This window comes from Trachurus trachurus (assembly GCF_905171665.1).
Source record: "Trachurus trachurus genome assembly, chromosome: 20".
Classification (NCBI taxonomy): Eukaryota; Metazoa; Chordata; class Actinopteri; order Carangiformes; family Carangidae; genus Trachurus; species Trachurus trachurus.
Genome location: NC_139911.1, coordinates 14,370,451 through 14,391,822, shown reverse-complemented (window position 1 = coordinate 14,391,822; position 21,372 = coordinate 14,370,451). Strand labels below are relative to the sequence as shown.

The following is a 21,372-nucleotide window of genomic DNA, read 5'->3' as shown; positions in this document are numbered from 1 at the left end:
GGTCGCTGCTCACCGCTCTGCAGCCGAGGGCCAAGACAATTCAAACAGAGTTTCTGCAAACAGTTGATGCATTCTGCAGCAGGAAGAGAGAAAAGGAAGAAGCTGTTTAAATGTGACTCGTATTTGTCAGCTCTGTCACGCCTAAAATATAATTTTGTATTTCATAAAATTCACCAATACATGTTAAAGGTTAAAGGTGCAATACGCAACAAAAACAAAATGTACAGCTGGGTTGGCTATTGCGTCAATGCACTGGTGTACATTGCTTTGTCATTCACAAGAGAGGTAGTTTAATGATTTGCTCACAATAGTAAAAAGCACTTGAATTTCTCATTTCTGCCGTCAAGCAACCTACCCACAACTTTCAAGTGCAATTTCATCGCCTGTGAATAAGGCTCAAAAGTACTCTGGGATATCTCTGGGTCTAGAAAAGACCATAAATATTCAGTTTCATCATCCCACTGCTGTCCTTTGATTTGCATCAAAGTCAGGCCTCTATTGCAAAAATTAAGTGTTTTAAGTGGCGTCTTTTCTGCTCCCAATTGGTCTTGTTTGGGAATGTCTCATTTTCATATCCAATAGAGAGAACCCTCTGTTAAGCATTTGTGGCATTTACACGTTTTTTTTACGTGCTCACGAAGAGCCACATCTATTTTCACTTTAAGTAAGAGACACTCTGTATTAGCACAACTGTCTCAGATTCAGTACATTCAAAGGAGAGGCTGGGCAAAGTGCAGAGTCCACACTGTACAATCTTCAGCAGTCCAGATTTAATGCATTTAAATCACTGACCACCAGATGTTGTCAAGTTTGATCTTCACAAACTACAGCTGCTGTACAACCATGCAAGAGGCATAATTACATCAAACTTCTGTTATGGTGACCACATTAATTAAACACTTTAAATCAAATGATATGCGTTAAACAGCCAAAAGCATTTAGCTAACATCAGAAATCCATCATTTTCTCCAGAGTACATTGTTATGATAACTATGCCACATTTGACTCTCAGAAGCTTCATTTTCAGCAGAATCACTGGGGGCATTAATGATTTCATGCATCATGTTTTGGAAAAGCATATTCAGATGCGCCTGATTTGACTAAGGATGTTAATTTCAATCGTTAATCATAATGTAATATTTATGAAAACCCAGTTTCTGCTTCAACCTATTCCTACTCATGCACCGAACAATCCCTCCAGGCTTTTTAAAAATACAGATCCCAGCTTCTTACCTTGACTTAGTCTATCTACCTTAAACGCAGAGTTTTACCTTTCATCTTGAATACTAAATATCATCATTCATTTTTCATGTTTTCTCCTGTGACATTATCATGAGGGTATCTGGATGAGGCTCGCTCAGGTTTTTCCTCAAGCCTCTGGGTACAGTGCAAGTGTCCATAATGAGTGCAGCTAATGCATATAATTCAGTTTGAATAATTGGCCCTAATTGAGATTGATTTAAATTGCAATATCTACTCACCAGGATAATACCCTTGTAGCTGTAACATCACTTTTAGCTGTATCACTGATACATTATTCCATCAGATGAATAGATGACAGGTTTTTTTTTTTGTTTGTTTTTCCCCGAATGATTTATAGCCTTGGAAAAAGAATCTTCAGAAGAAGGGAAAAGTTTTATTCATGTGCGTACTGTTTTTACACCCAATGGGTCATGTCAGATAGATCTGCCCTCCTTTCAATCACTGGGTTTCATCAATAAGGCCCAATGGCTAGCGAGAATACAAACCATGTTCCTGTCAGCTGCAGTATTTATGTGACATGTGACGCTGTCTCTTAGCATCACAAACCATGCCCTCTAATCAAAGGGTCCAACCAAGCACACCAATAGGCCCAGTGCTCTCTCTTCTCCCCGCTCCTATTAACAAGCCTAATAGCCATGAAATTGGACAACCGTTATGAAGGGGGAAATATAGGCAATCAAACATGCGGCATTCAGCAAAGCCATCCCACAATTTCTCTTGCTGACATCACAGGCCCAGGTGTCTCAGACAGCGTCTGTCATTCACTTTGTGAAAGACAGACACACAATGCAGGAAGACACATGCAAATGCATTTAAGTGCAGAGGAGTGAGAATAGAGATACTGATAGACAGGAAGACGGGGAATCATGTTCACTGCTGTCGACGGAAAATAACTGAATACATTTACATCAATATTCCGGAGGGGTTTTAAGACTGACGTATGGGTTAAGTATCACTTCAGGTCAATCAGTGTCTTGAGACTTGCAGGTGCCAGCTGCTTCACTGGGCACATTTGCTCCAGGCCCTTGTGGGGATTTTCAGTAAACTGCATGTGAGAATTTAAACGTGGACGGAAGGAGAATAACATCTCATTACACATCGCGAGGACTTTCACTTTTTAGTGCAAGTAGCAGGACAGAAGTAATGGTAATTTCTAACAGAAAAGAGCTGAAGCAAGGAGATATTTCCCATGCCATGTATATTTCATTATGAAGTGAAAATGACTAAAATAACTACTCTTTTCTGATCTTCACAAGCTAGTGAAACCACACTGCACCAGATGCTGTTTCATTGTTTTATGGGTGGCCACGAACTTAGATTAATGTGTTGTTTTCTTTGCTGTAATTATTTCCAGCCACACCATGTAATCTTCTGAAAGACAAAAAAAAAGTGATTTGTAAATGAATTTGTAAATGCTGTGTTCTATACATTTGCATGTTGTTTTTTCTTTTAAACCTTCCTCCCGGCAGACAGATTAAAACCATTTCCAGCAAACGCTCTGAACGCTGTCAGATGCGCTATCAGGTAAAAAGTACTTTCACATCTCAGTTCCATTTCATCTTTGTGTCCAAACAGGCTGTCACAACCCCCAGTGATTAAAAGAGCAACACTGGCATTCTCTTTGTGCACAGCTTTCCCTGTTAACACTCACACTACTTTCTTTGAGGAGAGTTTTCCTGGAGCTGACACAGGCTGCTAAGGAGGGGGACGTATGTGAATGTGTCCTGATAATAAGGCAGCACAACAAACCTTTGAAGGAGTAACAGATAAGCCTTAGCAGCTCTTGCACCTGCAGGAACCTGTTTTCATGTCATCGTGAAGAAGGATATTATTGACACTATTCAGCTAATAACCATTCACATGTGTTTTATTGATAGAATGTCACACTTTTTGAGAGATGAGCGTTTTTTCCCCCTCGAGTAATAACTTTACCATTTCAATATTTAGGCTACAGTCTCCCAGGGTGCCCTTTTGTCCCATGAGGTTTCCTGTCTGCACCAAAACGATCATCAGCCAGGAGAACACTTGTTACACATAATCTCAGATACATCCTCACTTTGGAAATCACATTTTCTTGTTGTAAAAACAAAACTCATCAGGTTGTCAGTCTTAACTCACCCCCATCAGTAGTAGCTAGGGCTCGCGGGAGTCCTGCACGAGGTGTTCTCCGCTCGGTCTCGACCTCTCCATCGACACCCGCGCGCTCAGCCGCTCCTGTCAGCGGACTGACTGAAGAAGCGCCCGGCTCCAGCGCTGATGACAGCGGAGAGACATCTCGCTGGAATGAACCACGCTCTTGGTCGGGAAGGGGGAACTGCTAAACACTGCGTTTTCTTGGGCATGTGAGAGACTGTAGCGTAGCGCGCGTGTGTGTGTGTGCGCAAGTGTGTTTTCTTCACAGAGGCGGTCAAGTGTGGGAGCGGACGGAGGCTTGGTCCCCGCAGACTCTCAGTGTTGCTCAGGAAACATTCCCTCCTTTCCCATTAGTCTCAGTCTGCAGTGATCAGAGGGCTCCACGAGACAGGTATCCTGCTGCGTTATGATGGATGATCCTATGAAACTCCCCGTGGTATTTCTCACACCCAAATGAAATGAATCCATATTTCCCGCAAAGTAATTTAAATTCTCATTTGTTGACAACTTGAAATCGAGTTCCAATTGGATTTCCACTTTGAAAATATCCAGTGAGCCACTTCCTTTTGTCCCGTGGCTGTCCAAAGAAAATCTCCCTGGATAAAACATTTAATTAAACCGTCACAGTCGCCTCCTCTTACAAGACTCCACTGTTTAACAAACCATCTGTCCACTAAAACTCTGATTAGAAGATGTTTTCATTTTGGAAACAGAATTATCTTGCTAATTAATGTTAAAAATGAGAATACCTTCCCTGTGTAAAGCCCATAGTGAGGCTGAGAAGATTTATGGTTCCTATCAAACTTGATAATGTCAGACTAGAAGGTACCTGACATTCAGCCATGTCCTATATTACCACACATCACCAGCAAAGAGCAATGACCTGACTACAAACTGTCTGTTTAGTGTCACAGATATACAGCAACTCGTAATAAATGGAAACATATACTGTATACGTTGTTCCCTCAGCACCATGAAAGGCTGGTTCACTGCAATAAAGCCTGTGTGTGATGCAGCACAACCTGCATAAATCCCATGTTAAAACACTGCATGCACTTGACTTTACGCTGCTGCTGCTGCTGCTGCTGCTGCTGCTGCAGAGTAAAAGCCACAATCAATGGTTTTATAGTAATTGGTCACAATAGAGAGCGGCCAGCCTCCTTACCTCAGCAACCTTTAGAGGTTACAGTGTGTTTATTGCAGCTTGTGCGAACACTTCTATCTAATCCTCACAACTTGTTTGAAACACCTGTTTAAAGTGGCTGAGCTTGGCTCAGTCAATAACTGTGAAATATGCAGCTGCACGCATGTTAAGGCACACTCGGAGTTTATCACATCACCCCCGTGCGAGGAAAGAAAAAAAAATGTTTGAGTAGCTGTAGTGCCCTCTCCCTCTCTCCTTCACAACCCCTCCAATTACTACTTCTCCTCCCCCCTTCAACACCCCCACACAGGTGATGCTGATGCACAAATTCAAATCAGCTTAGCAGTTGCTTCTGCAGTCACTGCTATATAACCTGCCTTGAAATATTGTATCTCGTTAATTATGGGGCTATGAAGGCACTAATGCAACCAGTTTAAAGTGTCAGTGCAAAGCAGTCCTTATTAAAACCGATGACATACTTGCACTTTCAGATGTTCAGCCGTTTTTGTCTCGAGGGTTGATGAAATGGCTGTGCAGCAAGGGCTCAGATGGAAATAGCAGGAGGGCTCATATCATGCACTAATCAAGCTTAGCATTTAAGTCTGTCACCAGAAAATTCACACAGTGAGCTGTCCCGAGCATAGATGCTCACCTTGCTCACACTTAGACGTGCATCTCACTCCTTCTGCTCTCTGAGGTCTTTTTTCTCTCTCTCTGCACATTACTGTAAATCACATCCCTGACCTTGTCCCTCCAGACTAGTCTCAGCCCCATAAATAGCTGGTCATCAATTATTCCTATTACAACCAGAATTTAACACTGTCAGCAAATACAACTTTTATGTTGTAGGTCCCGGTAAAAGACCAGAGAGAAAAATGGGATGTGGTCTCAGATCAGGGACTTTGCTGCTAAATCTGCCACATAAATTCAGCGGCGTGCCCCTGGGCCTGGCCTGCAGTAATTGCACAATGAGTAAGTGAATGTTAAACAGAGGAAGAGAAACATATGATTTCACATGAGGTCGCTTTCTGTTTGCTCTTTATGATCCCTCAAGGTTGCATATGTGAGTCATATGTGCTTTAAAACCTGGACTGCTCTGGTGTCATGATTTATTGAAGCTTTCATTGGTGCATTTGTTTAGCAGTGCACCTACTGTATAGTACACACCACTTTGGTAATTGTTGTATTGGCATGACAGTATTTATATTTTACACACTTTCATGTTATTAATTTCACATGCAGCAGACAAAGCCTGTGTGTAAGATGTCCTGAGGTGACAATAAATAACATGGCAGGTTAAAAGTGCAGTGGAAGATAAATGGCGAAACGTTTGAGCTTGGGCCGCAAATTCTGAAGGTTGATGCTGTCAAGCTCCACTGTCACTGGCCCCTGAAAGTTAATGATATCCGCCCGCCCTATGTGCCACCCACACCTAATTACCGTATCAGTAGATGTCAGTAGCTGGCAGGGGGCGGGGGGTAGTTTGAGACTGACAAGGTGTTAGGATGTGATGTGCTGAGGCAAGCAGCAGTGGTTCCAGTGGATGAAAGGGGAAGTGATTCAACGGGGAGACAGAGGAGTGGAAGTCCTGTTCGATGAGAGTACACATGGAGCGCAAATCCCTGCCCTGTGATTGATGTTCCCAACTTTCCAAACTGTGCACGTAAAAAAGATGTTTTTTTTTTTTTTTAGGCTTGGTTCAATGTGACATTAACGTCAGGGAACTGCATGTATTCCAAACCCTGTGCCACACCATGTGCATCAACAGTGTGTTTTCTTACCTCGCCACCTGACAAAACCATGCAGTCTAATGATTAGAAATATATTATTGTTGTGATTCAGAGAGATTGTTTGTAGAAGTCTGTGGTGAATACCGATGCTGTTGTGTTGTTCTGTCGTATTTCAGTTTTCTTACATTGATTTTAACACACAACTAGAAACCTTTACAGCATCCTTTTCTATCTGTAACTTTTTAAACTATAAAATGGGAAATAGGCTGAAATTTGATTTGATTCTTCTTTGACAAATAATCAGTGGATATTGCAAGTTGTGCGAAATAAGACCATATGATCATAGTTGCTGCCAAACATCAGCATCTTCCATTGGTTGATATCAAAACACATTATTGTCTTTCATTATTTGCTCTTGGTCATAGCAGTTTTGAACCTTGACTATTTTTGTGATCCTCTGAAATTTCCTCTCATGTCACTTTGCGGTTCGCATTTGAGGTTTTGAACTAATATGCTTTGACAACAAGTGGATGGATTGCCATGGAAACACATTTATGTTTCCCTCTCAGCAGGATAACTCTGGGGATAACTTTCTTCCTCAGCAGCTCTCTTGTCCTGTGAGTTGCCTTTCCCGGGGACAAATCTCATCGCCAGTAGGAAAGTCAAAAAATAAAGCAAGACTTTCACTTGTATGGCTGTAATATCTGACCAGGTGTGTCTGTACTTTGACTCAAGTAATGGACCTGTGTACTTTGCTCACCTTTGGGTGGCACATTATCAGCTTGGTGTTGCAGGGTTCTCGTGCCTCCAGCTTGTGTCACAGTGAATTATGGGAGCCAAAGAACTGGCGCTGAACGTGTGAACTTCTTTCAAAATGAGTGAGTGAACTGGGATTTAAAGTGTAGGTTATACACCAGGCATCACAGCTGAGTTTCACTCACATTCACATTTTTTTTACACTTCTCTCACTACAGTTTGCACTCTTCCCTTTCCCCCTTTTTTCTCCCTTCACACCGCTTCATCTGCTTCTCCACACAAATCCAAAGCCACAATGCAGTTTAGTTTCAGCTTGTGAAGAAGGTGAATTTAATAGATATCATTATGCAATGGATACTTTTGTGTAAGCCATGGTGATTTGTATTGTTACTGTGATTTTGTTTTGAGAAACCCAATGATGAATAGCTGTTGAAAGGCATTCAAGGAAACACTCGAGCAATATTTTTCTTTTGTTGGTGAGCCATGACGTCCCTCTCAATCAAATATCGGCATTATTCTCTATTCTTGAAGTTGGGGTTGATTCACATAATCCACCATCTAAATATTCAGCTGGTTGTTAAAGGGAACAGCCGAGCAGTGTCCTTATTGTACAGAAATCACCCTGATAAATTGCTCTGACCCTGTGGTGCTCTGAACTTGAAACAGTGTTACTTTACTGCCATTTCAAGCTGCAGAAAATGACAGAATGGGGCTGTTAGTGGGTAATATAAAAAGAAATGGCCAAATTGTTGCAGTAAAACTATAGGATGCGTAGCTGTCGACTGTGACTTTCTCTTCCAGCACTTATTTTCTTAATGACACCTCATGCACAAGCTGGCAGACTGGGTGTTGTTTTCAAGGGAGTAAATAGTTTTAGTGCTATTTGTAATTGCCCCTTATGGTGCGTACTGATATCTTTCAATTTGTCTGTTGAGTGATCAGACAGGGAAGAATCTCCTTGTCTCTTTTCTTCTTGCAATACAGATGTCTTATTCACACATTTCCAAAGATGTCACATTGACTGCAAAGCATTTTAAAACACAGTGAGTCAGTGCATGCATTATGAATCTTTGGTCACTTCACTTCCTGCGTGACAGCCATTACAGATGTCTGTCAAAACATGAGTCCACTAGTCTTTTGTCCTAAATGAATTTCCAGCTCATTCTCTCGAGGGAGCGTCTGATTGTTCCAGATGGGTTTGTCATTCTCTTGATCAAAGGTTTTTTTGTTTAGTTTTTTTAATTCAAGAGCTTAAATACCAGTTTGTGTAAGTCACTTTTCAAAGCATCTCAACTTCTATAGGATTATTCTGCACAATTAACTCGCTTTAATATGATCATAAAGAATATAAGATAGAAGAGTGGACTGGGTGCATTATTTCCATTTCTCGTGTTAAAACAATTTCTGGGACTAAATACCTTAAATAATTACTGTTCTTTTAATAATTGAAAAGAACTTACACACAAAACAAAGGCCAATTTGATCGTTTTAATTTAATTATTCTTGAACAAGAATTTATAATTGAAATAGTTAATGAATTGTTGGAAGTCTTTTTAACTGGAAATTGTCTAATTTCAGATCTTATGCCTCAAGTGATCCCCTGGCTCATCTTTTAGGTGAATAGCCTGAGGTATTGCCCTAAAAAAATACGGAAATTAATAAAGCACTCAAGGTCATATGCCAGGAAACTCAGAGGAGCCATCTGTCTGCTGCTCCTAGGGACAGGCCAAGGTAAAACAGGCTGAAGCTTCATATTTCTTTAAAATGACATTAGCATTTTCATGTGTAACAAGAAAGAAGTGTGGACTAGAATTACAATAGTCTATCTTATCTAATATTGCTCTGCTGCAGCCAAGAATGTCTTGAAATATAAACCACGAGTTCATTTGTTAACATCTGTGTTTTCAGCGGCCAACAAATGCTTTTTACAGTCAGGGCATTTTGATTTTCTTTTTCTTTTTTTTTCTTCAGGTGTCTGGCACTTAGGTCTATTTCCTGCAATCCTCCTCTCACCTCACACAGTGAAAAAATAAATAGTCCCCAACACACACAGACGCACACACATTCTGACACACACCCCATCCCAACCCCATGCCTCACATTTCTTCTCAGACACCAGCCAGTGCGTCAGGAACACTTCTGCAACAGTATGAAGGGCCCTTTAATCTGTAATTTGCTGCAATCAGAGACCCCGGACCTTTGGGGCACAATGAGTCAGATACTTGAAATTGATCCCTTGCTAGACAGTAGTATCACACAATAACGGTATACTGTCCTATTTTCTGTGTCTGAGGTTGATTTTCCCCGTTGGTTGGCGTAATGTGAAGTCACAGGTGACACATCCAATTTAGGAAGGTGCGCATGTCTTCGTCTCTGTTTAAGTTGTGGCTTCCAGCTGAGTTTTTGATCCAAGAAATGACTGGAGGTCTGCTGTTGCATCACACAGCCCTTCTTTATTGTTATGCTCATTTGAAGTAACATAATGTAGAATTTTAAATTAGAGTGTGCCACACTGACACAGCTTGCGGCATTATTTCAAGATAACACACATTGTTCTGCTTACAGTAGGCTATAAACATTTAAATGAATTTATTAAAACATATGGCAGATACTATGGAAATGCATTAACATATGCAATCCAATTTGACAAATTACCATCACGTTGTCATAAGTGCATTAAAGCAGAAGTAAGCGATCCGGTCGTTTTGGCTAACTTCCTGTCAGCAGATGGAGTTAGCAGTCCCCGCCCTCGTCCCTACGTCACCACATTCACGCGCATCCCTTGGCTACACACACAGAGAGGACCGCCCCTTTATGCCGTTCTCTCTCCTCATTGGATAAAGGTTGTAGGATACAAGGAAAGTTTTCTCCTCGGCTTACAGCAGAGCAGAGTGACTGACAGACCCGTGTTTCGGACCAAACACTCTATATAAGTGATTGCTGTCGGAAGATATAACTATTTAAGACTTATATTAACACAAACATTCCGCTTACTTCTGCTTTAACCTTAGTTTCAGCTTTGCTAACCAATCAGAAACCAGAAATAATCCCACACTAATACAAACAACAAAGAGTGAGTGTAGCCTAGGCATATTTATATTGATGAGAATAACATGGAGAAGGTAGTAGGTACTATATGAACATTTAAGTGAGGAACATCACTTCTCTATCAGCTAGCTCCCACACACTGCAGAAAGATAATTAACTTGTTCTTTGGGCCATTCATGTGCTGCAGACAACAACATAAACAACTCTGGCATATAATTATCTAATTATCTTGTTTAGTTTAGTTTAATACGTTTATTTGTATCAGGTAAAGTAGATATTGCACATGTGGTAGCCTACTTGCTCATTTACACATGGAGCAACATTAGTTGTCGTTCAGTCTTATTTGAGCTTTGTTTTGGTCTCCACCAAATTCAGCAATAATTAGCTTTTTTCTTCTTCTTTTTTTCAGCTAATTTTTGTTTGTAGTCTGTTTGATACTAGCTACAGAGCTTTTTGAGTAAGAGCCTTAATTAGCTCCAAAATGTTGAGCCTGTTAGTTGGAGCTAGGTAAGTAAGGTCAGTGCTAAGTGCTTATGTATATTACATATTGGCTAAAGAGGTGTAAAACTGATTGTATTACCTTTTTCTATTTTGGTAATTATTGCCCTATAACATGAATCCTTAAAGAAAACTCAGCAACAGACAATGGGATATTTTACTAGTGGGCCTATGTGACAGATTGCTGTAGTATTCTTCACATGATAATTAGGACACCTGCTTGTTCTGTGGTTTCTTATGCTGATACACTCTGCTTATCAGATGTCACTGTCTGTTCCAAGCCATGAAGGACTGTGAATTTAATATTCATAAAGTGTGCTTATTATGTGTAGCCTAGGTATTTTGATCATGCATGAGTAGTTAAAGCACTAATTTGACATTTGAAGTAATTCTCTAATTAGTTTACTTGCTGATGAGAGGATAGAAACCACTCTCAAACCTGTCCACAAAATATGATGCTGTCACCGTAAGATGGTCATCTTAGTTAACTTTAGACTGAAAACAGGGAAGACAGCATTCATGCTCTATATGCAATTTTCAAACATGTTTGCTGCTTTCTTGATAAAATCAAGTCAAGGCAATGCTGACTGAACAATCACACACAAACTGTTTACAGAATGTCTGACAGCATTTCAATATTTCTGAATCGAATATGAGACTAGCCTGCTCCCTGAAAATAATCATTTTGTTTTTTCATTTTGCTGTGTTTCGAGCTTTCTTCAGATTTGTCTCCCACAGGCTCTTTGGTTTATGCATCAACATTCAACATTAAATCAACATATAAACCCCTGGCTGTGCATGCTCTTCTTCTGCTCCTTTCATTTCGGAAACAGAATTACTTTGCTTACCTTGTACAACCAGTGAAAACACATGTGAAAACATCTGTAGACTCATGACAACAGTTGTGAGCTATTCTGCCCTCGAGACTGCTTCCATGTTGCACTCAATTATTCCTATCCTTTAAAAGACACTAGAAAACTACATATAATTATGAACTCTTAATTACAACTTTAAATTGAAGTCTTTATCTTTTGATTAACATCAACAAGTTCCTTGTTGGTTTCCCTGTGTCCTAGAAAGCTACCTTTGTCACTGCTCATCCATACTGACAAAAGTAACACTAATTAGTCAGATCTAGTTTTTAAAAAATCATCCATTTAAAGTAATAATTACTCAGTCTTTGGCGCTTGCTGTCCCCATATCTGGACTGAGTGGGTTTGTCTTAAATATGGAGCAATAGTAGTTGGGGATTACTAGCTAATTAGTGTAACTGTGTCATGGGATTAATTAATTCAAAGCATTTACATATATCCTGATTGTCTTACCAAGCTAATTGGCATCACTGTGCCACTTTTGTGTTATTTGAGGGTTTTCCAAGTTTGTTTGCTTGCAGCGAAAGCCACTATGTCAGACTTCAGCATGTTGATGCTGCTGTAGGTGTTGTTGTTGTTGCTCTATAAGCAACCAGTAGAACAGAAATGTATTTATTCAAAACTCAGCCTTAGTACAGGTCCAATGTATATAGTAGCCTACTTACTGCAATGAAAGTACTGCCTTAACTATATTATTACTTCAGTGGTATTGGTCGTGGTCAGACCCCTCACATTTTCTGAGTTAATCTAAAACTAAGTAAATCTATTATCAAAATTGTTCATGACAATACATACAATAAGCTGTTGGGTAATTAAAAAATAAAACCTGAGTTTTTTTATTATTATTATTATTATTTAATTTAGGAGTTGAACCACTCTCTTTCTCACTTTCTTCTTGAGAGAATTATAGGAAATGAGTCGTATAAGTCATATATAAGTCACTAAAAACCAGTAGTTTGTAAAGTTTTCTCATTTTCCGGTGGTAGTTCTGATTTCAGAAATAGTGTCCTTAAATAATTCCCTTTCCTTCATTTCATTAACAACAAAAAATATAAGCAAATCCTGTAAACTGGGACTCTTGGAGGTCATTCTGATTTTAGCTGTTGCAAATCCATTTATTTTCATCCTTCAGCCTTGTTTGAAATTCTCTTTTAAATCTGAAAGAACCCCAAACAGAGTAAAACATAAAATAAGGGACCATTGATCTTGAATTATAGAATATACAAAGCCCAATGTAAGGCCGTGTTTCAAATTAAAACATAAAAACCACCAATGGTCTTCAGGGCAATGCTTAAGTTGCTTGATATTGATTGCGACCATCAATTCCCAGTTTGTCGAGTCCAATAGGCTGAAGACCACTCATTAAAATGTGAGAGATAATTGATGCTCATCTGTGTAGCGGAGCATGCTTCAAAATTCCAAGCTAATTTAGCTGTACCCTGCAGAGTGAGGGGGCTTGAGTGGGAGGACAAATTGGCACAAGGTAAGACTTCTTTTCCAACCCAATCTCTTTTCTCTGTATAATTATATGAATTAAATTAATTGGGGGGAATGCACATTTGCATATCTAGGTTATTTCTCTTATGGAGGGGAAAAAGTCTTTGGAGAGTATAGAAACAATTACAAGGCTGCCAGACAGTTAAAACACCTCCATTTCCTCCTTCACGTCTGCCATTTCCCCCAAGTGCTTTATTCCAGAGAGGATTTGGCCTTAGCACTCTAGAGGAATGATGTGATAACACCAGAGTGCAATATGTGCAGGAGTTACATCCATGAAGCAATTTAATGGACTTTGCAGCCACTTGTAACAGTGTGCAGCATCACCTGATAGCTTTAAATTACTTTGAACACTTGTAGGTGTTTAGGGGGGGGGAATTGAGCAATTTGTTTTTGGCAGGGAGGGAATAATAGAAATTAAGTTCAAAAGAAAATTTTGATTGGATCCGTGTAATCTGATACTGGCTAGTAAATGGTATGAAGGAATCTCATTTTCTGCTCTTGCTTAAGAGGTTTTCACTGCTGTGTTGTAAGAAAACTAATTTTGGTATAAAGCCAGTGCTATTTTTAACCAACTAAGCTGCTGCATTATGTTGTCAGAGGTGAAAAGACCACAAGACCATCCAGCTAAGACTTTTTTTTTAATGTCATGGCCATGCTCTTCCAGTTCATCGCTATCCACTCTGTTGAAACAGTCCTACTCTTCAAAGTGGTTATGATATATTCTTGCATTCGGGGCTTTTCATTCTGTTTGGAAATTGCCATATAATAACAATAGCAGACCCATGGTGACATCTTCCTCTAGTCAAAAGCCCAAAGATTTTCAGTTTACTATCCTAGAAGAAATATTCTAATTTCAAACACTGGAAAAATAGTTTCAGATTACTCCAATTATTGTTTGATCATCAGATATGTATAGCTAATTATAAACAACTAGCTGATTAACTAACTAATCACTTTCTGACTGATTTCCTTCGGTTTGGGGAAAAAGGTTTAAATTAAAGATAATGGAAAATCTCCCAGATTGAGTCACACTATCAACACTGCAAGCAGCTCTGTCATATACAGTGAAATAGAGTATAATATTCCATCAAAATTTGATGTTTATGGAAGCTGAATTACTTCCACAAGCAAACTTAACATACACACCATTAAATTAGAGTGATTGAATTTGTAATTAGAGATATTCCACTCCTATGTGCCCTGACTTGGCCTCTTTCAGCGACGACCCTGAAGGCAAATCAGTTGTGCGTTAAGGGGCAGGAGATTTTGCAGGATTTTCTCCAAATGAGGCAGTCAAATGAATTTCCAATGTTGAGTTTACGGTCAGGGTCATAGGCATCCACCCACCACAGAAGGCACTTTTGCAATTTAATGTCTGTCTGCTAAACACCAAAGTTACAACTTCACCACTAGCAGGGGAAAAGAAAATGATGGGTTTTAAGCAGTTTTATTCAAACTTATCAGTGATTCTCAATCCAACTAATGCAGGAAAAGTCTGAGGGATGTAATGTTTCTGAATATGTGGAGATATAGCCAGTAGGCATTTAGCATTGAATTTCTTAGTTGCCCTTCTACTCTAAACTGTGCCACAAATGGACACCAGTTTGCTCAGCTGTGTGGTCAGCACATCCATCCATGGACACATTCATTGTACCCCCATTGTCTTTTTTTTTTTTTCTCCACCGCTTTTCATCTGATGTTTGGTTCCATTCAGCTCAGTGTCCTCATCAAAGGTCGTGCAGCTCTTCCCCACAACCAATGGGCATGTTTGATATTCTGTTCTTTAAGCCGCATCAAGAAAGAGGGCACTTAAAAACTGGAGCATCAGAGCAGAGAGCCAGAGAGGGAGGGTCTGTCACTGTGAACTTTTTTTTGCCCCAATTTACAATTTGTCATTATTTTTTGAACCCAGCTGTGATGTTTACAGTTTTCTCTAAGCATATCCCGGTATGGCTTATGTTAAGAGTTTAAAGTGCGGGTGTTAGGATTTCCTGTTTTTGAAAAAAGACAGATCAAAATTGGCTTCAAAAACACACAAATAGTATGAATCACACTGGATGATATTATTTTTCATTTTTTGTCTGTTTGTTTTTGATTTTTCCCATTAATGAAATTCACTTGGGAAGCATCTGCTCAATAATTTCATTAAAAAGATTTTCCATATAAACAGATTTTTATGTTGTATTTTCCTTGAACCACTGCGCCACCTTCTGGTCCAGCAGCTCTCTCTTTCTCATGTCACATTCTCAGTGTGAAATGACTATCTGCTGCCCCCTTTTGGTGATTAATATAAAGTGTACACTTGCAAATGATCACTGTTTTGTGTATGTGAAATAGATTTCCATACTTTGATACTCAAGTTGATTTTTTATTGTCTCTTTCACCAGATGAAAAGTGATGTTGCAGAAAACTCTCGAGTTGATGTCAGTTGTGGAGTTTTAGCTTGTTCTTCCCCTCTGGTTGGCACACTGTGGCACAGCCCTCGAAGTCCAGGTAGGAATCCATTGCAAGAGGCTTGTTTGACTTCTCCGTGTGTAAACATGAGGCAATAAAATGGATCAGACTCATGATGGTCATCACAAGCATAAGAAACCCTAAAGATCAGAAAGGTCAGGGTAAATAGACAAGTCTGGCTGTTAAATATCCATTCACCACTCTTTTTTAGGATCTTACCACAGTAGATTGTGTTTGCAGTGAAGTCATGGACACGATAGCCTCTGGTGAACATTGCACCCAAGCCCAGAATGAGAATGGCATAAACGCTGAATGTATGGTGCAAGTATTTATTTAACAGGAGGGTCTGCAGGATGAACCTGTGGAGAGCAAATTTCACTTCAGTCAATTCCTTATGCAACAAAAACAACTATTAGACATCATCCAGTATTTCTGTTCTCACCAGGTTATGATGAACAAGGAGAGTATGGTCAGCACGATGGTGCTGACCAGTGGGTCTGCTATGCCAGCTTTGTACTTGAGCATAACACCAAGGTTGATCACAGCATTCAACAGAGACCACCAGGCAAACGCTGCCAACCCATTCTGGGTCTGTCAGAAAAGAATAAAAAAAGAAATCAAATCCTTTCAAGTAGAGATATCTCTAAATTCAGTCAACTGCTGATGGAGAAATGGCAAATTTGATCTCACCAGGTAACGTGTCCATGAAATCACAGCGGGGCTGTTGATGGCCAGCCAGGCTTTGTGCTTGTTGAGGTTAGAGTAGGACATGCAGAGCATGTAGAAGCTGAGAACTGGTAGAATGCAGCTGAGTAAGACAGCTCCAAATATATCGCTGTGGAAAACAACAGCAGCTTTACATGCTTATGGACGGATGTCTTTGTGAGTTGACGTTGACACAGTTGTGTGGGCTTCAGGATAAGAGCATTGTATATGACTTACTGCCAGTCCCATAGAAACATGCTGTATATTCTGGCAATGTTGATGACAGTCCACATCAGATAAAATACTGGAGGGTGGATTTCTGGATTGCAAGACTGAGGACCAAGGACATTTCTATAGATAGAGCAAGAGAAGTCTTAAATGTAATCATTGTACAGTATCTATATAAGTGTTGGGTTTGTCATTCCTGCCTTAGATCCAAACTGGCCTCCTCTGCATACATACAGCATCAGTTTGTTTGACTGCACACCAGACAGATTAATTTGATATTGCGAATAACTGTTGATTTTACTACCTTTTAGAAAGACTGACCACTGCCTCTGCGAGCCAAGCCTTCGACCAAAAGTCAATCATGATCCAGTAATTTTCTGACCACCAGTCCATGGTCACCTCCAGGGAGAAGGTCTCAGACACATTCCTAAATGAGGTCTGAAACAGAGCTGAAGAGGGAAACAGATCCCTGTTTGATTTGGACATTTGTACACATTCAAGAGTGATTTTAATAGGTTAACATGTGTATAATCAGTGTTTTGATTTGTTCATATCAAGAATGTAATTGACCCCTTAAGTCTACCAATCAAAGCTGCAATGTAGATGCTTGTTTTATGGTCTTGCTAGTTTAATTGGCCTCCATCCAGGATATCAAACGGCTGGCAGGGCAAAGGTCATCATTGAGACATGCAGAGTAAACTGTCCTTATTTATAAATAATCTAATGCATTTAATATATTCTTTCTGCCAAAGTGTTTCTCTGTAAGACAAACTATTCACAAACAAATGCATCAATCAAATCTTAAAATATATTTATATAGCATTTATCATGAGTTGAACACTTTTCTTTTGACAGAACACACCTAAACATATAACCAAGAGGACAAAACCACCTAAAAAACCCCCCATCAAATTTACATCTCTCCTGCTCTGAAGACACCTTTTTTGTATGACAACACTTTTTGAATACCTCCATAGAAATTCGGTCACTCACCATTGGGAACGTTTCTGTCCTTTGCCAGAATGAAGAAGATCTCAGTCATCACCTGGCTAATGATAGCCAGGACAATGCTCAAAGCATGTATCACTACATGGTCAGTGTTTCTCACAGAGAGGAGAAACATCGTAGTCCTCTCCATGGTGTCTACAGCTCAGAAGACACTGAGATACATTATTTGTCACCGCAATCTAATATTTTGGACTTTGGATTTCTGAGCTGCTCAGCTTTATCTCTTTGATTACACAGGTATTGGCCTCTAATCCCTGTCATTGACTGCCTATTGAATGTAGTGCTTTACAGGTTGCATGTCATTCGGCCATTCAAAGACACTCCCACGTAGCTACTGGGCAAACCAAGACTTGATGTTCTTTCAAGTCCAAAGACACGTGGACAGGAGGAGCTGGGGATCAAACATCTGACCATGTGATGTGTGGACAACACTACAGTATACAGATGAGTCTGAGTTAGGGCTGTACCAACAAGTATCAACTCAATATGTAATAATAATCAACACACTAACAGTGCAATATCATCTTCTGCTGCTATTTTTGTTCATTCTTTCATTATATTTAAATATCTAGTTATATATTATTATAATCTAATTATGAAGCAAGTCTAGCAATTTTGTACCTTTCACCTTTGGCAGTTTTGTCGAAGTTAATTGGGAGTAAAGGCAGTTGATATTATTGGATTTCTGTTGCTAAATCCAATTACCTAAATAATACTATCTGTCATACTGATAGTTCACCATACCCTTACAATAATATGTAATATATCTTAAATGTGTTCAGATGTTTGCTCTTATTTGGCTTTAAAATGTATTATTACATGAAGTACAATTCTAATATCCAAAATCATACCTTTATTTTATCTGCTGCTGATTAAATCTTTAGCATTCTAAAACCAAGATTTATTCAGTTAGTTTAATTTAATATCTTTATATTATAATTTTGTTTTGCTGAGAAAAAAAGAGTGCATTCAGACTTTGAGACTCCTTGAGAAATATGACTCAATTTTTCTTTATATACATCTTTACATTTATTTGTAGTATTCATGGCAGTATTACAACCATTATAAATTTCAAATTAATTGTTATATACACAAATACAAAATCTTTGTTATGTTAAGTTCATTGAAAGAGTTTCCTTTGTGTGAGGGCAATTTCAACTGGTGACATACTGGGTTCACTGTCTTTGTACAGCGGATGTTTGTGGTGTCTCCATGTGATCAGAGCAATGCGAGCCACAAATATGGTGCAGGAAATAGCAAGGATTACAGCTGAGGAGGGAAGAAGATATCAAATATTCATATGAACAGAGAAAAATCAAATCAGAGAAAGGTGCTTTTCTTCTGTCAGATAAAAGTGTCAGATAGTGTACCTTCAAAGGTGTAAATGTAACGTTCAGAAGAGCTGAAGTTGCTAAGGGTGCCTGCCAAAAACAGGATCACCACGGGGTAGGTGGTTACGATATAACGCATGTGCTCGTCAATGTAGAAGTTCTCCAGTAGAAACCTGGGAGATAAAGACAAAAGATTTGGTTCCTTCCTTTGCTCAGGGGAAGACAGGAACACCCGGCAGCTCAACACAACACAACACAGCAGGGAGTCAGGCTCACCAGACTAACAGCGCCATCAGAAGCAGCAGCAGTGAAAGCACTGCACAATCACATGTTGATGTTTCTGTCCGATACTGTAAGTATATCGTCAGGTTCAGCAGAGTGGTGAGGGTCCCCCATGTTGCATACACTGCCACTCCATTTTGTACCTGATTGGACACAATAGAGGGAGACAATAGAAGAAGACATCAAAGCTTGAATGATTAAAGTGAAAGCAGCTAGGTCTGAAATTAACAATCGTTTTCAATAAATATTTCCTTTTGTCTTTCAAAATCATTTTTGATGATAACAAAAAGCCCCTTTGAAATCTGTGAGCAGCTTCTGTTGCGTTTGGCAAAATCCTAATCCTGAAGCTTTAGTAAGATTCTCTGTAAACCTCAAATACAGTTTACTGCACAGGATGCCGACCTGTCCCATGACCATATCACCACCTCTTCAAGTGAAGTGTGAGGCAACGAGGGACTGGAAACCAATCTCAGGGTTTGCTATGGCCCAGCTCGGGCGCTTCTAGCCTCCTAATCTCAGACCACAGTTGCTTTTGGTGAGGATTCACTCTTTAGATATGGGTGATGGAGCAGCCAGCAGCTTTGGAACCAGCGGCTGGCTTTACAACCTTATAGTTTATCAGCAGTCTGCAGTGGGACTTAACAAATGGGATGCTGTAATAAAATGTGACTTTAAAGGAGTAGTTTGACATTTTCAGAAAACACATTAGCATTTTTTTTTCCATAGTGTTGGATGAGAAGATCATTACTACTTGCATGTGTATTAAATACATGAAGCTGCAGCCAGGAGATGGTTGGTTTGGTTCACCATGACAACAGGAGGAACACTGATCCAGAAGCAGCAGGTCGAGACCCAGAGCTTCTATTTTCTCTCTATTGTTATGGTCTGTTTTAAAGGGATAGTTCAACATTTTGGCAAACTGGCACATTGCCATAATCCCTGTAGTCATAGCAGTAGGTTCGTTACCTTTAATTGTCGTGCAAGCTATTTTTAGAACGGCGGAGCAGAGCCGTGAGCTGCTCAGAGCTACGCTACGGAGGCTCATGGGATTTCTTGGTTTCCCTCATCAAACTCATCAAATACACAATCCAACAACTCCATCCCATGAGCCTCCGTAGCGTAGTTCTGAGCAGCTCGCGGCTCTGCTCCGCCGTTCTAGAAATAGCTTGCACCGACAATTAAAGGTAACGAACCTACTGCTATGACTATAGGGATTATGGCAATGGGCCAATTTGCCAAAATGTTGAACTATCCCTTTAAGACATGAGACATGTGCAGCAAATCATGCAGGGACCCATTGGGAGCATGTCACAGTTAGTGTGTTTAGAAGTAATGTTTGGGGCCAAATGTGAGCAGCAATATAGGTGAAGCATATGAAGAAGTCTCCATAATGTTTCAATCAGCCATGTTGCTAGCATTAAACAAAGCCGAAACTCGGACCTGCAGACTCATAAAACACAGTGTGACTGCACAGTGGCAGTGTTGAGTTTTGTCTCCATATTGACGGTTTTTAGTTTTCTCATATTTGGCCTGATCATCCATTTAAATAATTGGACTCCATCCCTCACCACCTTCTCTGAATGAACTATTTGAAAAAAAATGGAGGAAAGATTGACTTTAAATTGTGATGCCATTTTGGGCATAATGGAATAATTGGATTATTATATGCATCACAACCTGACCTACAAAAACAACGTATTTCCAAAATGTCAGCTTTAATGAGGTAGAAAAAGAGAACAGCTGTTTTCAGCTGTGTTGGTGCACTTTTCTGACGATTATTTAATTGGGTTGTTTAGCTGAAGTAGGGCAATGTTTTCAACCCATAAAGTTGCAAAAGCACCAAAATCTGGTTTTCACTGAATGGGCAGTGATGATAGTTTGCTACAAATCAGCTACTAAGCTTCCTAAGAAAGTGGCTTATTAACTATACATCACACAGATCGTGTTATGCCTGCAAATCTGGATTATGCTTTCAAATACAGTGAGAGTAACACACTGTTTCCAAATGCAGCAAGTAGGAAATGAAATACATTTGACAAAGTTAATGTTCAAGCACAATAAAGGTTAAAACGCACCCTACTGATCACATAAAATGGCAATTACATTTTTTACAGGACTCATTTTTACAGTACTCAATCTTAAAGTATCTTGGATTTCCTCCTCTTTCCCTATGAGTTGCCCTTTACTCCAAGAGATGTTTGCTAATTAAGGGAATTTATGGCTGTTTCTGTAAATCAAAGTGTCTGACTCACATTCAGCCATTTTCCCTCCCTGTTTTCACGCTATGACCTACATAACAAAGATAGATGTAATAGAGAAATTATAGAAAACAAATAACTGTGATATAGTTTTACCAATACTCTGAAAAGCCAGAGGTCTATGTTGTGATATTTGTTCAACCAGGCTCCATAGATCTTCAG

At 39.6% G+C, this 21,372-nt stretch overlaps 1 protein-coding gene across 1 annotated transcript; it reads right to left on the bottom strand.

Moving 5' to 3' along the window:
- Positions 1-15,368: 15,368 nt before the first annotated feature.
- LOC311003511 (uncharacterized protein) lies at positions 15,369-19,363 on the bottom strand (the record flags this gene model as incomplete). The annotated part of the gene is made up of 11 exons (XM_083995279.1): positions 15,369-15,538; positions 15,618-15,757; positions 15,841-15,989; positions 16,089-16,233; positions 16,341-16,454; positions 16,636-16,780; positions 17,325-17,474; positions 18,510-18,608; positions 18,710-18,843; positions 18,947-19,095; positions 19,355-19,363. 11 exons carry the CDS (start codon positions 19,361-19,363, stop codon positions 15,369-15,371), a joined length of 1,404 nt encoding a protein of 467 aa, XP_083851405.1.
- Positions 19,364-21,372: the final 2,009 nt, after the last annotated feature.